This window comes from Corvus kubaryi, unplaced genomic scaffold (genome assembly GCF_017639235.1).
Source record: "Corvus kubaryi isolate FWS band 111438036 unplaced genomic scaffold, C.kubaryi_AGA036_p1.0 37398, whole genome shotgun sequence".
Lineage (NCBI taxonomy): Eukaryota > Metazoa > Chordata > Aves > Passeriformes > Corvidae > Corvus > Corvus kubaryi.
The window spans coordinates 14,201,619-14,218,308 of record NW_024581137.1 but is presented as its reverse complement, the minus strand read 5'-3'; the positions used below and the strand labels follow the sequence as shown (position 1 = coordinate 14,218,308).

At 35.1% G+C, this 16,690-nt stretch overlaps 1 protein-coding gene across 11 annotated transcripts in view; it reads left to right on the top strand.

Annotated features, from left to right (window-relative positions):
* Positions 1-16,690, top strand: part of ULK4 (unc-51 like kinase 4) — a 252,965-nt gene that overhangs the window by 539 nt on the left and 235,736 nt on the right. For 5 of the 11 annotated variants that reach the window (XM_042044411.1, XM_042044406.1, XM_042044404.1 and 2 more), the window contains exons 2-13: positions 1,146-1,346; positions 3,007-3,106; positions 5,830-5,969; positions 7,345-7,504; positions 9,014-9,115; positions 9,937-10,020; positions 10,655-10,730; positions 11,350-11,445; positions 13,218-13,342; positions 13,458-13,530; positions 15,934-16,033; positions 16,470-16,574. In XM_042044411.1, coding sequence (XP_041900345.1) covers positions 1,209-1,346; positions 3,007-3,106; positions 5,830-5,969; positions 7,345-7,504; positions 9,014-9,115; positions 9,937-10,020; positions 10,655-10,730; positions 11,350-11,445; positions 13,218-13,342; positions 13,458-13,530; positions 15,934-16,033; positions 16,470-16,574 — 1,299 coding nt within the window. In that variant the 5' untranslated portion in view covers positions 1,146-1,208. Of the gene's footprint in view, positions 1-112; positions 524-1,145; positions 1,347-3,006; positions 3,107-5,829; positions 5,970-7,344; positions 7,505-9,013; positions 9,116-9,936; positions 10,021-10,654; positions 10,731-11,349; positions 11,446-13,217; positions 13,343-13,457; positions 13,531-15,933; positions 16,034-16,469; positions 16,575-16,690 lie in introns of those variants that run through there. The other 6 variants (XM_042044405.1, XM_042044403.1, XM_042044407.1 and 3 more) reach the window with 5 other exon arrangements.

The window sequence follows — 16,690 nt, the reverse complement described above, 5'->3', positions numbered from 1 at the left end:
TTCCATGTCCCGGCACACAGGTACGGCTGTCGTTCCCACTCTTTCCCACTTTCCCGCGCACGTTCCCGGCCGTTACCTGGCGGAGCGCGCGCCCAGGGGCCGCGAGCCGCCCCCCCCACCCCTCACCGCCCCTCACCGCCCCTCACCGCCTTCTCGCTCCCTCCGCCGCCGTCTCTCGGTCCGAGTGCGGGAGCGGACCCAGAGCGGGGCTGGAAGCCCCCGCTGGAGCGCTCCTAAGACCCCTCACCCTTCTCCCGTCTGCCGCAGGTGGGTCTCTGGGGGCCGCTGTGTAGCGCCTCAGCCCTGACCGCCCTCGACAGAGGTGGGAGCGCAAGAGATCGCGGGTCGTGCACGGGCTGCTCAGTTCGCCATCAGTTCCCTCGTAAGGAGAGGGAACTGCGTCTCCTTGGTGCACTGGTCCTGTGTCCGGCCCAGAGCAAATGCACTTCCTTCGGTGCCTGGAGGCTGCTGCTTTGGGTGCTTCTGTGGAGTTTCACACCTGCTTCGTTACAGGTGGTGGCTTGTGAGTCTTCCACGACGGCCTTCCTTCCTCATCTTTTCACTTTCTGTGTCACTTTATTTGAGCTCTTCGTACTTCATGTCAAAATCCAGCTGTTGAAAGTCTGTTTTGTGGGTCAGAGAAGCTGTGGATGTCCCATCCCTGGCAGTGTTCAAGGCCTGGTTGAATGGAACATTGAGTAAAGTGTTCTAGTGGAATGTGTTCCTGCCCAGGGCAGGGGCATTAGAATGAGATGATCTTTAAGGTCCATTCCAACCCAAGCCATTCGATGATTTTATGATTCTGTGCTCCATTGCTTTGTGTACTGAAATAAAGGCATAGCCATTACTCTTGAGAACCAGAGATGTTTCTCTTTTCTCTGTAGCCTCTTGCATTTCTACAGATATACCTTTTAGAATTTGTATATACTAGCCCATTTATTACTGTTTGGATCCATTAAGAGCTTTGGAAGTGTAAAATTCACCTGTTCAAAATTTTGATCACATGTCCTGAGAGGAGGTCTTCTGTAATTATATTCAATCTTTCTGGAAGTAAAGAATCCCTATTCATGATAATTGGGAGGGTGAATGCTATACATGAATGACTATTAAATTTGAAGGCTTCCCCTTTTTCCTCCTTTCTTTAGGTTTATTTGTTTGTGAGACTAATGCCATGTTCCCAGTCTGTTGCCTGTGACGCATCCTAAAGCATGGAGAACTTCGTTTTGTATGAGGAGATTGGAAGAGGAAATACGACAGTTGTTTACAAAGGAAGAAGAAAAGGGACAATTAATTTCATTGCTGTTATTTGCAGTGATAAATGCAAGAGAGCTGGAGTAGCAAACTGGGTAAGTAACGTGGGGTTTTTCATGCTAAATCTGGGAAAAAAATGCAGCCTATGAAATTCTTGCAGTGCAGGTTATAGAAAAGTAGCATGTGCTTCTTTAAATGGAGTTTGTCACATTTAGATCAACTTCTCAAGATTTTAAGTTCTTAGGCTTTAAATACAGTCTTATTTTAATGTATTTATTTCTTCATGTGATTTTATTGGTTTTTAGGTTGCATGCATAAACCCATGTTTGCAGTCTTACTGTTTCTGTGCTGTGTCAGTGAACTTGTAAAAACAGTTACGTGGGGTAATTTGCTTTACTTTGTTGTTAGTTGTGCAAATCCAGTGGTATTAGTAACTTCCAGTAAACAACCGATTTCTTACTTAGCAAGAAGAAATTATTTTCGATGAAAGAATACCATTTGTCCTCAAGTGAAGATACTTTCCATGGGGTGCAGTCCCTCAGGAACAGGCTGTTCCAGTGTGAGTTCCCAGAGGGTTATATTTCCTGCCAGCAAACTGGCATGGGCTCCTCTCTCTGTGGGTCTGCAGGTCCTGCCAGGAGCCGGCTCCAGCACAGACTTCCCACAGAGTCACAGCCTCTCTTGGGTTTCCACCTGCTCTGGTGTGGGGTCCTCCAAGGACTGCAGGTGGATCTCTGCTCTGCCATGGACCTCCATGGGCTGCAGGGGGACAGCCTTGCCTCACTGGTCTTCCCCAGGGGCTGCAGGGGACCCTCTGCTCCAGCTCCTGGAGTACCTGCTGCCCCTCCTTCTGCACTGACCTTGGTGTCTGCAGAGTTGTTTCTGTCACATGTTCTCACTCCTGTCCCCTGCTGCAGTTGCTGTTGTGCTGGGCTTTTCCCCCTTCTTAAATATGTTATCCATCACTGATGGGCTGGGCCTTGGCCAGCAGTGGGTCTGTCTTGGAGCTCACTGGCATTGGCTCTGTCAGATACAGAGGGCTTCTCGCAGCTTCTCACAGAAGCCAGTCCTGTAGACCTCCCTGCCTGGATACCAAAACCTTGCCATGTGAACCTGATAGTTTCCTATTCCTTCTTATTGTTTCAATGATAATTTCTTGGGAACTTTTTTGTTCTTAGAAGTGTATTAGTCTTACAAATCCGTTGGGGATACCTTACATACCATTCTAGCAAGAAACAGAGGCTTCTCTGGAGATTAGGCCATGTAGGTATTGTAGAAATATGTATTTTCAGGGTCTCTTGAATGGTTTTTCTTGCCTTATAAGATTAAAAATGATGGAAAAGTTTTTTTTTACTTCTTCTTGCTGTATTATCTCTCATTTGTATTCTTGTTTAAAAAAAAAAATAGGAGTGCAAGTTTGACTCCAAATTCTGATTTCCAGTTTGTTGTTGTTTTAGTGGTGCAGGAAGGTTAAATAATATTTATAATTTTGAGTTGGGGAACTTCCTAATTTTTTTTTTCTCTATTTTAAAAACAGGTGAGTTGGGCAGGGTCTGTGAGGAAAGTTGTCTTTTCTTAACATACATGTAAAACTAAAATATTTGAAGAATAATGTTAGTGCACTAGAAAAGGCAAAAGAACAAGTAGCTAATTTAGAGTAGATTGTATTGTTTCTTATTCCCATGCCTTAAATCTATATATATATATTTATTTATGTCTTTCCCCCACTTAATTATGTTAAAAACTTCATTCTAGGTTCGTCTGACTCAGGGACTCACACATAAGAATATAATGACATTTTACGAATGGTATGAAACAAGCAACCATCTCTGGCTTGTAGTGGAATTATGCACAGGTGAGATAAGCTCAAAAAAGTAAACATTTATGGAATGTAAGAGATTTCTTACAGCTTCTTTACAACAAATGCTTAGATCTTTGAAAAAAGCATAATTATTTGATTATTAACTTGAGAATCCTGTTTGTATATATAAAAGTGGTTTTGCTCTTGGGAACATTTTTAGAAATCAATTGAAATTATGCTTCTCTGCTTCACTGTATGCATCTTTGAAAAGTTAGCTGAGTTACATACTGTTGGTTTTTAAGAGCTGAAGAGAGATGGCCAGTCAGGGAACATAAAAGCAAATAGTGAATAGTCAAAGGGTAGCTCAGTAAAAATTACTTGAGAAGTTTTCTAAGGACTCTTTTAAGAGACATCAAGGAACAAATCAAGTTTTAATGAACTATTGACTTAATATTGTTCAAATTAATTTTTAATCAAAGGGCAATTCAGCAGCTGAAGTAAATGATATAATTTTTTTTCCTATTCAGTACAAGTATTTTGACTTACATGTGAAAACCATAATTTGGGAACTCTGAGAACCCAAAACTGCATTAAGTTATTCACTTAGTTTTAATAAGTTCTTATCAATCTATTAAAGGAACCTTGTAAGGCTTTCTCTAATTGTGATGACTGCATATTTTAAACTTCTGATAGCATGCTTTCCTCCACATGGAAAGGAAAGAAAAGAAAGCCAATATGCAAGTGATACATGTTAAAATTTTGGTATCTGGAGTTTGTTTAGTAATAAAAATCCGTATTACACCCAGCCTTTTTATTTATCCAGAATTCTGTTTGAAAAATTACTGAAGAAGAGAACTTAAAAGTTCTGAGAAAAAAAGTCAGGTCATTCTTTCAGTGATTTAAAGTGAAGTTAATGGCTCATATGGAGGCTTTGGTCTGCTTGCTTAGTCTAACTTAGGGGCACATATTTAGGTTATTAGACCAGCAGCCTTTTATTGTTGAACAATTATCAGGTGTTTTACCTTGCAGTATTATAGTTTGCTGCAGCATGAGTGTCTTGGAGCTAACTTACTTATACATGGAATAAGACATGGATTTCTTATTAATTTTGTTGAGACTTGTAAACAGCTTTTGAAATATGGAAGATTTCTCTTACTTGTCTCAAAGATAGTTTCTGTTATCAGATGCAGAATACTTCTGTGTTGCTGGTTTCACTACTTTTTTTATTTGTGTGTTTGGCCGTGTTATGGAATTATTCTATATGTAGTCCTCTAAATTACATTGTAAGAAACAGTAATTAAACATGATGAAAAATTCTTTACTATAGCTCTGTAGTATGGCCTTGGTTTTAAAGGAATAACTGATTCATTAACCAGCATAAAAAGGCTTAGAAATAAAATAATTTTAAGATTCAGCAGTGTTGAATAATTGGAAGAGTACTGTAATGAAATGACTGATCAAAGGGGAAAAAAGTTCAGGAAAACCTACTATCCAATTTGGGATAAAAGATCTAGTATCCTTTTCTATGAAAAGTTTTCCTAATCCCTCTTTCATTCGGGGTCTTAAATTTGTGGAGTTTTTTTAGTTTGTTGTGGTTTTTTTTTTTTAATCAACATGATTTGGCTAGGATATAAACAGCAGATAACCCAGGAGACCTATAGATAACTCATGGCATGCAAACTCTGGTCTCAGGCAAACAGATTAGGTGCAGGATTAGTAAAGGACCAAATGGGGCTGAGAAAACGGATTTTGGGCAAGATGGGAGCATGGAGTTCAGAATAGGGGACTGGAACAGGAAGGAGGAGAAAGAATGAGCAATGAATTTGTGGGAAATGAGATTAGAAGAAGCCTAAGTGCCATGAATATTTAGGATGGGAATGACTCAAATGGGATGGGTCTGATTACATATCTGAGAATCAGTGGAAAATGAGGAAGTAGGTGATGGGGGAAGAAGAGAAGGTTTTGTATGGACACAGAAACAGTAACAATTAGTGGGGAGAAGTGTAGAGAGTGAGTGTGAAGCCCAGTGAAGAATACAGGGGATAGAGGATATATGGGAGGGTTATTTGGAAGGCTTTGTAAGTGTAATCTGATCAGAAACAAAGGAAGGGTAGGTTGGAACTTAATGGAGAAGGAGAGTGGTGATTTTGAAAGGACAGAGAAAGGTCGCATGTTAGGGTAAGAAGTCCGGAGAGCTATGATTAGGACTTACTGGTACCTGAAGCTGGGATTTGTGTGAGAAACCTAGGAAGTGAAATACAACAAAATAATTTATCTTTTCGACATTTGTTGACCTCAGACTGTAACACAGTTCTACTATTTCTGTTGTCTCTGAATTCAGAGGAAAATTGCCTGCCCTTAGTTTTAGCAATTGTTCACAGAAGTTGATAGCCTGCTGTTGGTATTATTTATTCTTTTAACTTATGCAGCAGGAATCTGGTGAAGGAATTTTAATAAAAGCATGGGGTACTATTACATTGTGAAGTGACACAGTTTCTGGATTTCTTTTTTCTCTTCTGTTTCCTTTGTAAAATAATATTGAAGTAATTTTGAAGTCATGCACTCAGTTTTCTTCCAGACAAAACTAAGATTTTGTCACAGTATTGAAAATAATTTTTTTGTACATCTTGGATTTTGTAACTATTAGATATCGAGAAATATTTTTAATATCCACTGAGAATGGTTTTTGATTGACATCTTTTGAAGAAGTTTATGTAATTGGGCATTACTTGTATGACATCTTCTTTATATGCACTTGTTGACTATGTGTATTTCAGGTGGTTCTCTAGAATCTGTCATTGCTCAGGACGAACATCTACCAGAAGATGTGGTGAGAGAATTTGGTGTTGAGCTGGTTACTGGTTTATACCATATCCATAAGCATGGAATTATCTATTGTGAATTGACACCTGGAAAGGTAAGGAGGGACATTATCTATATGTCGACTGGATGTCACTTTCCATGCCATCAACATTTATTTTGTTATTTGTATTTTACTGTTAGGAAGAGGCTTACCTCAGTTGGGAGGTCAGTTGAGTTTCATAATATATAAAGTGAAGATGAGATAATATATAACATAATATAAGTGAAGACAATATAATATATATGTGAAGACAATCAGAGACAAGTCTGTAGCTTGAATATTTTATGATATAATTGATTTCTTTCCTTGGTGTATGTCTGATATGATGTGATTTATTCTTTTTGATTTGGTGTACTAGCTTCATTTAATGAAGGATTTTAGTTCTCTGTCCTTGGACCCATAAATTTATTATTATTCTGTCATGGTGCAGAATATTTTGCAGTCATAGAAAATGCTGATGAGGGAGCAAAGTTAACTAAAGTTTCTTTGTTGATAACCTTCTCTATTGTTTGCAGATGCCATGGAAATTACCGTCTTATTCCTGAATAAAAATATAAATCTTTGTGTATAAATCATTTTGTGTGTGTGTAATTTATGTAGAGGTTTGCCAAAGTCTGTGTTTGTTTTTAATTCATGTAGTCACCCGAATATGACTATAGTAAAAAATTTTTGCTTCACAGTAATTGGTTTTGTCCTTGATCTATAAGTGATCAAGTTGCCATCCTCTGAATCTTTGGTTAAATGTTCCACAATTCTACTCAGTTCCTGTCATTTGTGGACCCAAAAGCATTAAAAATTCATTAATAAAGTATGATGTAGACGACTCAGTAGTCTTCCAAAGAAGAATGTTGCTGTAAAATACTCCTTTAAACAGAAAGTAAAATGCTAAAGTTAAGGCTTCTTCTGTGCCCCGCCCCCTACTTCTGGCTGAATGGGCTATTTCTTCAAGTTTTTGGGATTATGAAGTTTTTAACTGAGAAGAATAAGCACTGATTGGCCAGAGAAAACTCTCATCATTATTGGAAAAAATCTGTGGCATTTTCTGCTAACTAAAAATTCCTTTTTCTCAAATGAAGCCATGTTTGGTTTTACTAGACTTTATTTTCCTATGCAGTTTTACTCTACTTCAACTTTCTTTTCTCTGGTAACATCATTGTTTATTTAGATTTAATAATGAGTAAACAAAAGTGCACATTGAACCTCTTAAGAGTTCTATTGGGATACTTTTTTCTTGTAACCAAAAGTATTGGCATTGACTTCAAAGCAAAACTTCAATTATTTTGGTTATAGACATCATCTCTATTCCTTAAATATTTTGAAATTGTGATTATTTTTATAATAAATTATTTTGTACTTCATGTTGGAAATTTCAGCAGTTTTCGGTTTTAGTATATGATACTAGCACACTGGATTTTGTTTGTTCTTACAGATTCTACTGGAAGGGTCTGGGACTTTGAAATTCAGTAGTTTTTGCTTGGCTAAAGCAGATGGTGAAGACTTGGAAGAAGTTTTTGCTTCAGCTGGAGCTGAAGAAGGTGAAGATATTAATGAAAGCACTCCACAAAGACGCTTTACAAATATAGTTCAGGGTATGAGCTTTTTACTACACAGAATTAACTTACACCAAAGAGACAGAATGGAAGTTGGAATATCAATCATTATGATAAAGAAAAATGGTTTAGAATTAATCCTGTTTTGTCTCAGAAAAAATTGAGCTATGGAATTATTTGTGGACTTTTTAAAATTCTGTGCTGCAGATGCTCTCTGTAAGGTCTGGAACTAAATTCCATTAAGTTAGTGTAAAATGTGTACAGAAAATTCAGGAAGTACTACACAGAACTACTGCTTCTTTCGCTGGAGTCTGCACTGCTGTACTTTCATTGTCCTTTTTGATGTACATGGTCTAACTTAATTCTAGTTTGAGGTCAACTGTTTCACTACCTTAAAGAATGATAATTTCATTTTAAAGTATGAGCAAGTTACTGTGTTTCAGTTTCAGCAAGCAGATCCATACAAATGCAGTAGACTGAAAATACTGTGTTATTTCTTCATTGAATAAGAAAAATTCAGAAACTTGTTTTTAATGTTCTGAATCTTTTATTAGTCATTATCTTGAAACATCTCAGAGACTTCTATTTCCAAGATAATGATGTCTCATGTATCAGTTACTTTTATCAGAAACAATGGAATTCTTGGTAATATTTTATGAGAACAAAGAGAGCTCTCCTTGCTGTCTTCTTCTGAAAGTTCACACTGGAAATAGTAAGACCAAGATCAGGTCTTTATTCAGGAAGAAATACAAATCTATTCTCTTTCCTGTTACTCTTCAGAATAGCTGTTTTGATATGTATGGTAATGACCTTTTGTCACTTAAAAAAAAAAAAAACCAAGAAGAAAAGAATCCAAAATAAACTTTTTAAGGGACTATGGAATTTACACTTTTACTGAGTTTGTGTAATTTTTTTAGAGATTTTTGAAAACTGATGGGAACTACTGTAGAAATAAGAACTGTATATTTTTTTCCTGTATCAAACGAGAGATTTGTGAATAAGCTGCTATAATTTGATATGTGATGTTTTCGTAGTGCTTTAGTGGGAAAAGAGCCATAACTGTTTAGATCAGCGATTTCCTTGGCTAACTACCTTGTTTTTTGTAACAGAACTTTATAAATTCATGGGGGTTTATTTCTTGGAATAGCTTTAAAAAAAGATATCCCAAATCTGATGTAACATAATTATTTCTGCTCACATGAGGATGGTTTCCCATTCTGCTCAAATTGCTTGGCTCTGAAAGCTGTTAAAACAAGTCAGAACATTCTTTGTATTAATCACTGTGTTTGAAAAGTGCAGCACAAGTCAGTTTGGTTAATAGAAGTGAAATAAACAACAAAGTAGAATATATAATCCTACATAAGCCAGTTACACTATAGGAGAGAAGTTCCTTTGAAACTACTTACCTTTGCTATTCAGTTTTCTTATATGTCGAGTGAAGATAATCTCTAACTCAGTGAAGTTTGGAGATAAAATTTGAAGTGTTGAAAAGGATGAATGCTGAATGAATAACCAAAGTGCATTAATTATACATACTGTATTTTGTAGGCTTTCCGTTATACACAGCTCCTGAAGCAATAAAGGGAGACAACTTCTGCAAAGCCAGTGATCTGTGGTCCCTGGGATGTTTACTTTATGAAATGTTCTCAGGTTGTACGTTTGTATATATATTTAATGTCTGTGATAATAGAAACGTAGGTCATGGTCCTGGAGTAAATTCTTACTGACTTTCTAGGGAAGTTAGGACATAGAAAAACTTAAGACAGGTTTTGAAGATTTCTTGAAGAACATACTAACTGTGCTTAAAAGACAAAAAAGAAAAAGTGTCTTTGTCCAATAATCAAGTGAAACAATACTGTTAAGTGGTCCTATTGACAACAGTCGTAACCAACATGTAAGGTTTAAATACTATGATATAAAATTATGGCAGCCCTTGACTTCTGACAGTGCAATGTTTTAATCTCCTTGTATTAAACTCTGTGTGCAGTATTTTAACCTTTGAAAGAGGAAACTGCTTCACTATTGTAAAGATAGAGTAATTTGGTTCCCTACAGATAAACTACCCATTAGCTGCACCTGGAAGGAAGCTTCATCACAGAAGAGAATTACACTGCAGCCTTCTTAAACCTTAAACAAAATGCTGATCTGTTGAATCAACACAGTAACACAGATACTGAGATTTCTGCCTTTTCATGTTGTCTCACTGCAGATTCATACAGGGCTATCATGGTCACCTCCATCAAGCCATCTTTGGTGTGTCTTCTGTCTATGGTTTCTTTTGCTGTTCATGATAAAAGAATTTAATCCAAGGTTTGGAATTTAAATTGACAAGAAAACGTGATAAATAGTACTCAGGCCAAGGTTGTTTATTTCTTTGGATGCTTTCTTAGGAAAATGAGCTCATGATAAATCACCTTACAACCATTTTGGAGTTTGCCTAATCTGTGAAATACACTTCTGTTTGTTTGTAGGAAAACCACCATTCTTCTCAGAAAGCCGTTCTGAATTAATTGAAAAGATTTTATCTGAAGATCCTTTGCAACCAGGACCGGAGGGTAGGGTTCTGTTATTCTTTAATGGATCACATCACAGTAATACTTAGAAAGTTCAAGTTTTGTTTTACCCTTTTTCTTCTGAGGCTGATTGCAGGAATCAGTTAGTTGTCTGAAGTGTGAACATTAACAATGCCTTCCTGTGATAATTTCCTGTTAGTGATGAATGCTTGTTTCCCTTTTGACAGAGACATATATAATTTACTTCTAATTGTTAACACTGAATCTACCTACTGGGATGGAATTTTTGATCTTGGTCATTCTGGACACCAGTGTTATTCACAGAGATGCTTATATATTAGTCGCTCTTTTTCAATTTAAGCAGATTTTAACTCCACTTAATTTCTTCCTGGTGGCTGGCTGATAATTGGAGAGTTGGTTTTTTTTTAAAGTTGCAAACAATTTTAATTAGTTCGATGACCAAGCATTAGTGGTTTGTTTGTTTGGGGTTTTTTTAAAGGATTCTTTAAAGTGCAAAGAGTGTATATTTAAGGTTCTTTATACACTGAGATTTTTTTTCAGATGAAATTACTATCAAGAAAGATTTTTAGCATGATCTGTAGATAATAGCGTGGTTTACATTGGGTGATGGTTGTTTTTGCTGTCCAATACTGATCTGAAGTGCTTCTATTTACAGGTTCTGCTATTCACAAACCTTCTGCTGAGTTCATCAGTTTGCTTGATGGGTTACTTCAGAAGGATCCTCATAAAAGGTAAACTGCCTAATCCATGGCTGCTGTTTATGTTGTCACCTCTGGAGAAAATAATTACCATGATATTGTATGTATAGTATCTTTTAGATGACAAAAAATGCAAAAAAAAAATTCATGCCTCGTATAAAAGAGCAAGCTGCTTTTTCTTACATGAAGATACATAGAATTAATGTTTTCATTAAGTGCATCTTTTTTTAATTTTTGTACCTGGTGCTAAATAGATAACTTTGTAACAGAATGAGAAGCAGTTTAGAATTGGATGGCTTTGCTTTTCCAGAGCAATGGGCACATGTATTTTATTAGCCTTAACTTATACCTGATACAGTTACATTATTAAAAAATTTAAGACTATAATTTATAGGCTATGTCAGATAATTTACATGTGGGATTGACTCTGCAGTTTCATTCATTCTTACTCTCATACCTGTTATGTGAATTTTCCATTCTGATTTAAGGCAAAAAGTTTGTTCTGTAAGAAAACTTACTTGTTGTCCAAATAAAAGCAAATGACAGGATTAATTGCCCTGTAGTATTACTGGGTTCAAAATCTAGTCCGGTATGTCTCTGTGGAGCTGTACTTAGCCACTGCTTTTACAGTTTGTTTGTTGCTTTTCAAAAGGCTGAATTGGACAGACCTATTGCAGCATCCATTCTGGAAAGGATCCCTTGGCCATTGTGGTGGTGATTCTGCAGACAGACAGGGCACAAGCTCGAGGTACTGAATGTTCAAGGAAGACATTTTTTTAAATAAATATAAGCAAAGATAAAAATTTTATTAAGTTTGTCTGTAAATTTTATAATTTTTGAACTTTCTTTAGAATTTTCATTAATTAATTGATTTTTACATCAATCAGTGGGCAGTTGGGGATGTTTAGGAATTGTATTATCCTATTAGTGTGTTGCACTGTCCATTCACTTTCAACAGACTCCTTCCTGTTGGCTATAGAATGCGTTAAAATTCACTTCTGAGCTAAATGCTCTCATTTTTATTTATCTGTTTATATATTATATAAAATTATTGTATGAATCTGACTTACAATTTTTTTTAAAGGTTTTGTAGAATCTTATCAATATGGGTCAGTTTTATCTTTAGTGATTTGTTTGTTTGTTTTTATTCACTAGGCTTAGAGCATCACAAAGCCTATCAGTGCATATCTTAGAGCTGTGCTTCAGCCTTATAATCTTGCAAATGCAGCTGACCCATATTCTTTGCTTATGACATAAGGCATTAATTTAGGGGGTTTTTTTTTCTAAATTTTTAATACTCTCCACTGCTACATACACTGCAGAAACACCCAAAGCTTTTGTGAAAATGGCTTCTACGTATTAACAACCTAGGCTTCTTCTGAACTCCTGTTACCTTGCTGGTTTTTGTGTTTCTAGTTTTGAATTAGGACATTTAGCATTGTTTTTTATGATATGTTGTTCTAAGTATTTGAAAGATATTTCACATTCCAACATGGGGAACTAATGTCAAAATAGTTTTAGAATGCTGAGTGGTTTTTGTTATATCTACTTTAAAATTTTCTCTCATGTTGTTCTATACCTATTTCAGATACCAGTGCTGCAGTATTTTTCTTAATAATGTTTATTATAGTTTGAGGTACAGCTCTGTCTTGTAATTTTATTACTGCTTTGACCTGCAATAAGAAATTAATATTTAAAGTTTATACCATAAACTAAGATTTCATTCAAGGTTTTAGCAAGACTTAGGTCTTAGAGCTTATTTTAGGGAATTTTTGGAGAACAAGAGGAATCTTAATCTCCTACAAAATATTGGGCTATTTGGCCATACTCTTGAGATTTTTCTAATGCCTGTGAAATATCTGCTGATGTATGCACTCACTGACAAATATGACAAATGTAAAACATTGGCTTGACATGTCAAGGAGCCTCAATACTGTGTCTTTTCCCACTGTGAGACCCATGTATCTATTTTCTTCACAGTGTGGGTTGGATTAATATTTGATATCCTGGAGAGCCTTCATGAAGGTTTTATGACCCAGTTCCATGTCAATAATATAAGGACATGTTAAAAAAATCCCAAACAACCAAAACCAATAAAATTGCATTTAAGTGTGACATGTAAGTCATTACACGCACAAAAAAAGTGGTTTTAATCTAGGCTATAGACTTCATTGTTGGAGATAGGTTTGTTGTGACTTTTTACTGTGAAGAATGAAATGTCTGTAATGTTTTTAGTATTTCTTTAGTATCTCTTGTATTATGGGTTAATAATTTAACTTTTCTGATGTCTTTCATTTAAATTCTAATGATAGAGAGAATTTTTAATATTCTCCAAGTTTTTTGCTGTAAATGTACTTTTTGTCATTGCCATTACCAATATAAAAAGTATGTGCAACACGTATTTCAAGAGTATATTGTTCTAGAGAATGACAACTAAGCTGTATGCTAACAATTGCAACAGATAATGGATATGATATCTTTTTTTTTTTTAATCTGTAATTAATATAATTTATTAAACAGCAGGGAAGACACGGAGTCATCAGTTTCTTGGAGTGCCAAAGAGTCAGTGGATGCTCAAAAAAATCTAGATAACTTGTCATCCTCAAGAGCAGGTCTTAAACCACCAAGCAATTCTTTCAAAATAGGTAATATTGCTCATTATGTTATTTTTTAGTTATTTTATCAATCCTACCAACATGCTTATTCCCTATGTTTTATTTGATTTTAACATCTGAATGCAAGTTCATGTTCTCTTTTCAGTAGAAACTCAGACTGACTTGCGCCCCAGAAGTGTAGTTGATGGTGAATCAAATGAATCCATGTTTCTTCTCAGGTATGAAAAGTGCCTTGAAATCCTGTAGGTTTGGTGTTGGTTTTTTTCCCCACTGTCTCTTCAAACATTTTATTATTATGACTATAACACTGTGTCTGTGTCTCCTTCTGAATTTTCTATTACCAGTTAATAAATAACAAAATACATTTGGGAACTCTGAGAACCCAAAACTGCATTAAGTGATTCATTTAGTTTTGATAAGTTCTTATCAATCTATTAAAGGAACCTTGTAAGGCTTTCTCTAATTGTGATGACTGCATATTTTAAACTTCTGATAGCATGCTTTCCTCCACCATGAAAGAGAGCCATGAAAGTCGTGTGTGTAGTTAAAGATTATATGACTTTATTACTCTTACTTTTGACAGTAAACTTTTGATTACTTAACTGTCTGTCTAAACAGAAAAATTTATTTAGATCTTTCTTACTTAGTTACTTCATATATATATAAAATAGGCTTGAAGCATGATTGTTTAAAATACATAAGAATAAGCATTCAGCATATGATCTGTTAATAAATTCTGCCTGCAGCTTTTCATCACAAGCTATTGGTGACAGTCTATTAAGTACTACATGGGTGTTAAATTAAAAAATAGCGATTGGTTTAACAGTGATTTGTTTGTACTACCTTACAAACCAAGATTGTCTAGTGAAATACTTTTCCTATCAACATCAAGAAGAAATATTCCCATTTGAAAATACTTTTCTAAGCTTCTTGCATAACCTGAAATAGGGCTTTTGTACATCATACTGTGTACAAAAGTTATTTCAGTTAGTTTTAATAAAGTAGTACTTCTCATCTCACAACTTTTATCATCACAGCTAGACACATATTATTAGTAATTTCAAGTAGCATTTGCTGTAGCAATCTGCTGAAAAGAAAGGCTACAATGATATTAAAAGCCATATAACATGTAACCCTAATAGTGTTTTTTTAGCAACATAATTTTTTATAAGTACATTAATTTAAACACAAAATTTGAAATGTAATGCAAACAGTTAAAAAAAACCTGTTCTGAAATTCTCTTCAGTGATGTAACTTCTGAAAGCAGTGTATGTGATTTCTAGTAAAGTATTAAAACACTGAAGTGAAAGTAATTTGCTGACCTAGCACTTGGCACCAGAACTTACTTAGCTAGGGGGTTAATCAGCTTTTAACAACAGTGGCTTCTACTTGTGCAAATGGAATAGATCTCATTCATTTTAACTAGTTTAATTCAATAATCTCTTGTCTTGTTTTAAACTGAGAAACCATCTGACAACTAAAAAATAAGTATTATTTTCTGTATCTCAAACATATATGAAAGCAAATCCGTTGAATTAATTAAAAAAAAAAATTAACAAATCTACCTGTTTTGAAGCAAATGTCAGCTTATAATCATTTGTCCAGCCTCCTAGCTAGAAATCATAGGATTTTTTTTGTTTAGGAACTAAAATTCCAAGCAGATCCTGATACACTTTTTTTACCATAAGAATTAGGATATTTAATGTATTTTTATGTAGGTAATATTTTGGCATTCTTTCATTGTACCCTTTAAATTTAAATTTCTATTGAAAATAGATGGAACATGAGAACAGTTATGTTAGTCATTTGATCACCGATTTCCTGTCTTTAATTTTGTTTGGTGTTTGTATTTTTAATTTAGTGGTTTTTTCTATTATAGAAATCTGATTTGCTAAACTAAATGTGTTTATTACTTTCTGCTAATCAAGGAAACGCGTTCATTTGAAGTTCTTGATGTAACAAGTTTCCTGGCCTGCCAATTACAATAATTCTGAAGTTCATTTTAAATGCTTTAATTTAAACTGGTGTGTACTAAAACCCCAAGTTCACTAGCAGCTTTATGACAGTTGCAACTTGGCAGTATTCTGGTCTCTCCTTCTTCATTTTCTAATTAGCAGACAGGATTTTAAAAAGAAAAAGTAAAAGCTAAACCCAGTTCACAATGATACATAAAAATTAGGAGTTTTAATTCTCGTTACTTAGCTTAAGACTTGGCAGTCAGAAGAGAATAAGATAAAATAAATTGCAATTTTTGTCACATTAATTTGCTTTGTATGTTTTTTGGTATTAGGAGTTAAGATAATAATGGTTTAGCATCCAGTTTGCAGTGTCATTATGGCTGAGAAAATAATCAAATTATATTTATTTAACAATTACAACAAACTACCGTCTTCCCATTTCTAACTGGCAAACAAATCCTAACCTTGTCAGAACACGTTTAAAGACAGAAGATTTGTGTTTAGTTGATGGATCAGGCATAGTGTAATTTATGTTTGTCAGCTTTGAAAATTTGCTGTATGGCATGAAAGTTTCAAAAGAGCAACAAAAAAAGTAGTTTGCAATGAAACTTAATCTGTAATCTTTATAGGGTTTTAATTATTTTTTTCTTTCTTTTGCTGAAGTTCTCGTCCCACGCCTAGAACTAACTCTGCAGTAGAAGTACATGATGGTACTACTGCCCCAATCAAAAATTCTTCACAAGGAGATTCATGCTTGAAAAAAGTGAGTAAAAAGTTTATACTGAGGGATGATGGTATCTTACAGTTAGAATATCAGCCTGAAGTCTGTGGCAAGTCAACTTTCTTTTGTATCCTTCCACAATTAACAGTGTGCAAGTTGTTTGAAAAAAAGTATTTGCAAAACTTCAGATATGGGAATTAAGACAGTCTCCTTTTTTGCCCCAGTGCATAAAAGACATGTTATCTTCTTTCTTCTTAGTCTACATTTTGACCTAATGCTTTTTCTTCCAATATGTTTCTCTTACCATAATTTTTAGTTGGTCCTATCTGCTATTACATAGATAAAAAAGCAAGTTAGAATATGTTTCCATGACCAGACTGCTTGGTATAATGTTGAAATGAAATATTCTGTGAATAGACATGAATTAAGTCTTTTTGTTACAAAACAGTTTTTCAAAAAACCTTGGCTTTTGTTCTAGGCTGAAAATACGTGCTCAAGTCAGCAGGATATGGAGTCAAAATTGAAAGAGCTTATTTACACTGAATCTGATCTTATCGTGACACCAATCATTGACAATCCAAAGGTAAAGCAAAATAAAAGATTCAGGAACTTGTGGTTGAGGCTATTTTTGCAGATAAATTTTTGATCAGGGTGAAACTCCTTTCCTGTATTTTATAGTTCTCATTTTAAAGCAGTTCC